Consider the following 6,530-nt stretch of genomic DNA (forward strand, 5'->3'; position numbering starts at 1 on the left):
ATGGGCTATTCAGGACAGTTCTATGGTGCTGCATGGAGCAATCTGGAGAGGAAGTTTGGAAGGCCTCATGTGATCATTGATGCACAGCTGGAGAGCCTTCGCAAAGCAAGTCAGGTGGAACCTCACGACTAAAACGTTCAGAACAGTTTCTCAGTTATTGTTTGGAACTTTGTGAATGTGTTCAATGAGTTCAAGCAGATTGGAGATCTGCAATCGAGACAGTTGACAGTAGATAAAACCCCAAGTTCTGAAAGAGAAGTGGTGGTTCTATGTTGATGATAAAGATGAAGATGGGCCTGATCTGATTATGTTTGAAAAATGGCTATCTAGGATAGCTTTGTGCACAAAGGGTTTTCAGCTTTCAAGGGAGAGCGAAGAAAAGAAGACTGAAGAAGCACAAATAAAGACAAACTGTTCTCAAAAACAGTTCGAACAGAATAGAAACGAAGCAAACGCAAAGTGATCGCTATTTGCTAGCTGATGGCTATTTGCTAGCTGAATAGTGGTGAGTTTCAAAATATGAAACTCACCACTATTCAGGAACATGAGTGTGAATGATTGGTACGCAGCCGTGAGGAAGCAACGCTTATGTTAAGGATGTCTAGGCAAAGGACATGCAATCAAAGATTGTAAATTCAATGCGTGCGGCATCAACGGATGCATCAAGAAGCACAACCGATTGCTAAATTCAGAAAACCAAATGAACGAGGGCAATCACGCAGTCAACGTAAGCGCAGCAACAATCAACCAGAGTAACGAAGTTACTAGCTTCCTTCAGATAGTTCCTGACTCAATACAGAGCGGTGGCAACAGGCTGAACACATGCTTTCCTCGGCAGTGGATCAACGGTTTCATTCATCGATCAAAGTGTGCACGAGAAGCTACGAGCCCAAGGAACCGATGTGACGCTCAACACAGCTGGTATACACGGAACAAGCAATCTGAAGAGAGAAAAGGTACCTCTCAAAATAAAGGTACAACATTAAAAGGTGCATTCAATTTGCACACCCGTCAATAACCTTGGGGAACACAAACTGCATTTACAGCAAGTTGAAGCAAAGCTTCAATCACTTGAGAGTTCTACCCAAAAAAGTCTTCAACTTGATGGAAGTTGGCATCATCCTTGGTCAAGATGTTTATGAGCTACAACGCTCATTGGACTACAAGTTAGGAACACGAAGTGAACCTTTCGCCGTTCTAACAGACATAAGAAGGGTAGTCGGTGGACCCATGATGGTTAAAAGAAGACAATATGCTTGTCTTTTTGCCTTCACTGAAGATGTGAAAGTGGCTGAGAATATCCAAACCTGGTGGGACATAGAAACCTATGCTTCCAAAATCAACGTCGTCAGTCAGTCAAAGAAGGAACTGCAGGCACAGAAGATGCTAGAGAGTACAAAAAAGTTCACAGGTGAGCGGTACGAAGTGGGAATGCTCTGGAGTGAACCATAGCCAAACATACCGAACAAATAAAACTCAGCCTTGGGTCAGCATTACTCACTGGAGCGAAGATTCCAAAGGGACCCAAACCTGAAGAGTTTTTAACCGACAGTCACTAGATACATATGTAGAAAAAGGATTCGTAAAGATATTCGACAGATCCGGAGTGAAGGGCACCTTCGGGAAGGAATGGTATTTGCAACATCATCCAGTGCTAAACCCGAACAAGCCTGGCAAAGTCAGACGTGTTTGCAATGCTGCCTCAAAACACAAAGAAGTATGGCTAAATGATAAGCTAGTAGCAGGACCTGATCTGCTACATGGATTGATTGGAACAAAATTCAGATTCCGTGAAGGACCAATAGCCCTGACAGCTGACATCAAATTGCGAGCAGGATAGGAGTTGCTTGAGGTTCCTATGGCGTCCAAGAACAAACAAACCTGTTCAGACATACGAACATCAGCGTCACGTGGTTTGGAGCAAAAAGTTCTCCAACTGGTGCAAATTATGCTCTCAAGCGAGTGGGACTGGACAACGAGAAGGAGTATCCGATTGCAGCAAAGGCAATACAAAACAACTTCTACATGGAATCAGTAGAAACCCCGGAAGAAGCAACTGAGGTCTTCATTCAACTACAACCTAGTCTCTCGCGACATCGATTTGAAGTTGAAGCACCTATAACCCAGAGGAAGATTTTGTTATTGGTATCTTCAGTATTCGACCCGATCGGATTGTTTGCTCCTTTCAGTGTTCACAAGAGAAGACTTCTGAAAGGCATCTGGATTATGAATGGGCAATATTGGGACAACGAAGTGGAGTCTGGTGACGAAGAAGAATTCCTGAGATGGAAACAACAACTTCCAATAGTGGCTGAAACAAGCATCGATAGAAGGTACTTCAACAGAGAGAGGGATAAAACCGAACTTCATGTGTTCGCTGACGCATCTGAAGACATAATGTGTGCAGTAGCCTATCTGCGTTCACAACCAAAATAAAACTCAGCTGACTTAGCATTTGTCATTGGAAAATGCAGAATGGCACCGATGAGGCGTCTTTCAATACCCCGACTGGAATTACAAGCGGCAGTCATAGCAGTGAGGTTGAAGGAACAGATGGTCAAAAAACATGAAATGAAGATAAATAGTTGCAGTTTTTGTCAACTACAGTATTGCAGTGGATACACAGTTTTCATTGTAAACAACAAGTGTTTGTGGTCAATCGAGTGGCTGAAATACTAGATACAATTGATGTTTCACAGTGGAAACATGTGAGCGGTATCAACAACCCAGCGGACATTGGCACCAGAGCAATCAACATTGAAAAACTGAAGAGAAATGAGTGGTTCACTGGGCGGGCCTGGTTGAAACGATCAGAAAGTAAATGACCGGAGCAAATGAACCTAATTTTTGCATCAGATGAAGAGAATATACCCTCATCAGTCTTCATGATACCGGCTGAAGAAAAGAAGGCTATTATTCAGTGGGAACGATTCAGTAACTTTAAGAGACTAGTGAACACAGTAGCATACGTACAGCAAGCATTGAATAAACACAAACCAGAAACACTTGTAGTCAGCATTGAAGAAAGAGAAAAAGCAAAAGCAACTATCTTCAAACTACTACAGCATTAACAGTTTGGTGAAGAGATGAAATCTTTCAAAGCTGGAAAAGAATTTCCCAGAGGCAGCAAAATCCTACAATTCTCCTCTTTCCTAAATGAAGAAGGACTTATTCGAGCCAACGGCAGAATAGGCAAAAGTCAATTGGACTTCAATGCAAATCATCCAATTTTGCTACATTGGAAACATTATGCGGTTAAAATATTCTTGCGAAATGAGCACAAGGACAATCAACACGAAGGCACTGAGCATGTAAGAAATATTTTGCAGCAGAAGATGTGGACCTTAAGAATACAAAACGCCTCAAGATCAATCAGGAAGAAATGTGTTACCTGCAGAAAAGGCAGAGCATAAACGATAGCACCAGTAATGGCAGATCTAACCGAAGAGGAGTTGGATGCTTCAACAGTCTTCACAATTGTTGGAGTTGACTACTTTGGCCCTTTCATTGTGTAGATTGGGCAACGAAATGAAAAGCGATGATTTTGACTCTTCACGTGTCTCACTATGAAAGCGGTGCATATAGAAGTGGTACCCATGTTGGATGCAGATAGCTGTCTCAATGCAATAATGAGATTTATTGCTCGAAGAGGCAAACCGAATACGATCATCAGTGACAACGCGACAAACTTTGTTGGAACTGAACGTGAGTTTGCAGAGTAGGTTGCGGCGTTGAACAAAAAAGGGATCGAAGAACGTCTAATTGAACGAGGAATCGCATGGAAGTTCAACCCACCCGCAGCATCTCACTTTGATGAAGTATGGAAACGGTTGGTGAGGAGCTGCAAGAAAGCAATGTATGCAGTGTTGGGGAACAGATCAGTCACAGAGGACGTTCTCTCAACTACGATGTGTATTGTAGAGCAGACGTTGAAACCAAGCCCTTTGACTCCAGTCAGTTCAGACGTTAATGACTTAGAAGCATTGATCCCCAATGGCTTCATTCTTGGCAACAGGAACGTTTGCTTACTCTACCTACCAGGCGCAGAAGAATTTGTTGATCATCGAAAACTCGTTCGACAAACTCAAGCCTATGCAAACCTCAAATGGGACAGATTTCGTGAAGAATATCTGCCAACTCTGAATAATTTGCAAATATGGCGATCTAAGGCGAATGAAACCCTCAAAGAAAGCGATCTCGTTTGGTTGATCGAAGAGAACGATAAGCGTGGATATTACAACCTAAGTCGCGTTAAGTAGACCATCGATGGGTCCAGCGGTGTGGTTCGATTACCGATTGTTCAAACAAACAACGGAGTGTACAAGAGACCAGTAGTGAAGCTCGCCCCAGTACTACCTGGAAAAGATATTTTCGCGATGGAAAACAGGGCCGGCGATGTTGCGGCTGAGCATTTTAACTCAATGACGAAACTGAAATGCGTTTCAAGGACATTTCAAGCCATAAAGCTAAATAGCACGACAAGCGAAATTTAATGTTACATTCTACTGAAGCCATACGGATGTGTTCATTTGGTTCAACATTTATGTTTAGTAATTATTATTAGTACCCACTCGTCATTCAAGAAGTTAAACTCTAACTCCAACTCAACTCTCGCAACTATCACCAAGGTAGTGTTGCCAATTATGCACAAGGTACAAGTGAACAAAATTCACGTGAAATAGAGAAAGTAGCTTTAGTTTTTTTTCTCCCCGAATCTGTTGAATAGTCAATGGGAAATTTCTGAGTTTACCATACTATCATCAACAGCTATGGCTAACGCTATGAAGTCGTATAATTTCGAATTTGAAGCTTCATTCAGAAGAAAAGACGAAACTCATTACCAAATTGCATCGGATTCTTTGCGATTGGATTGAGAATCAACCTGTTATTGACACAGAATATTCGACAAAACTTCTTCAGGGTTAACAAATCTCATGACATCAAATTTACACTAAAAAGTGACGTTATGGAAAAGTGTTCACATTCTGTCGACATCTGTATCTACAACCAATCAGAGATGCTAATTTGACATAAACGGCAGTATAAATAGAGCTTGAAAAACTACCAAAAATCAGTTGAAACTTGTTAAACTTGTCTTATTAAACTGACATACAGTGAGTATTGAAGCATACTTTCGGTAAATTACTTGTTATTGTGTCTCGTTTCTGTAGACCATACTAGTGATTGTACGGCTTTAACCTTACTTTGACTTGTGAAAAGAGAATTCACAACAAAGTTCCTAAGTAAGAAAAATTTTGTGCAAAGCACATAGTCAGTTGCTCTTACTGCCTTTAACGAAGCCTACTCTAGTTCGACATTTGTGTTTTTGAAACCAATAAAGAGACTTGCTAACATTCAAGTTAGAAAATTTGTTATTGTTGTTCAGTTAATGTTACACTAAGTGTGACCTTTTCTATAATTATTTTGTTATTCTGAGAGAAACAATTTCGTTATACAGCAAAGCTGAGCAATTATTTATCAAGAGTATTAGAAACAACAAGTAATGCAACGGTAATCTACAGTACAGCGGATAATACAGTTCACAAAAATTAACTGCAAAAACACAATATCCGGACAGATTTGAAACCGCTGAAACGAACTCGGCGGTGTAAAGTTTTCATTGACTTCGATAGGAGGGCAGCCGTTACACCATTAATGATAAAAAACTTTGGATATAAACTTTGTGTCCTGGGTTGACTGTGTGCTCTTTGATTTAGTACAAAAGGCATAAAACATTTTGGAATAATAACAGTGGAATTGTATCCAAAAAGTTATCTTTCAGGATCTAATGTTTTGCTCGTTGCATTTTCAATTGAATAAGATCAGAAAAATTGAAGTTCATCAAATGCGTATTCAGGTTTAATATCATGTCGTTTCTAAAGTCGTCGGAATTTTCTGTCGTCATTTCTTGATCTTTTCAGTTACAAAGCACGTGCCTTTACATAGTGCAAAAAATATGCAAAAAATGGCGCGTGCTCTGTGGCAGTACAAATAATATGCACCCACTAAGCTGGTAAGTCACACACGTTTTCTTAAGAATTGTTAACTCTTTTTCGCGCCTTTCTGGTTTTCAACAAGAATTCAAATTAGGGTACTGATGTATAGTCACGCTGAATTTGTAAAAAATAAGGGGGAAAGGTGAGTAATGGCTTTAAATGTGGGTTTCTTAAACATGAAGTTGTTCTTCAATGTCTTTCTTTTCACTTTGACTCACTTGTATAGAAGGTGTCGTTCAAGTTAACCCATTCTGAATACAGTGCAATATTGATATACCAGTGTGCCATGAAAGTCGCGATTGAGAGTTTGTAGCCACAACAAGGTTGCAATTGCTCAATAGTGTCCCAGGAATAATTCAATGGGTTCAGGTGCCTGTAGCTTGAATTGTATTCAATTGTACGCTCATCTGCTACAACGCAAGTCGGCTTGTGTCTAAATGCTAAATGTCCAGAGTATCGAGCCGATACTTGTAATTCTGACACATTGAACTTGTCTGGGTACGGAACCACCTCTGCATGCGGAACGATATTCTC

At 40.6% G+C, this 6,530-nt stretch overlaps 1 protein-coding gene across 1 annotated transcript in view; it reads right to left on the reverse strand.

Moving 5' to 3' along the window:
* LOC142338165 (uncharacterized) overlaps positions 1 to 6,530 on the reverse strand; it is a 79,564-nt gene that overhangs the window by 64,442 nt on the left and 8,592 nt on the right. Inside the window, exon 2 of the mRNA XM_075387802.1 lies at positions 6,215 to 6,508. Within this exon, the coding sequence (XP_075243917.1) occupies positions 6,215 to 6,508 (294 nt within the window). The remainder of the gene's footprint in view (positions 1 to 6,214; positions 6,509 to 6,530) is intronic.

Source organism: Convolutriloba macropyga, chromosome 4, assembly GCF_964194025.1.
Source record: "Convolutriloba macropyga chromosome 4, txConMacr16.3, whole genome shotgun sequence".
Lineage (NCBI taxonomy): Eukaryota > Metazoa > Xenacoelomorpha > Acoela > Convolutidae > Convolutriloba > Convolutriloba macropyga.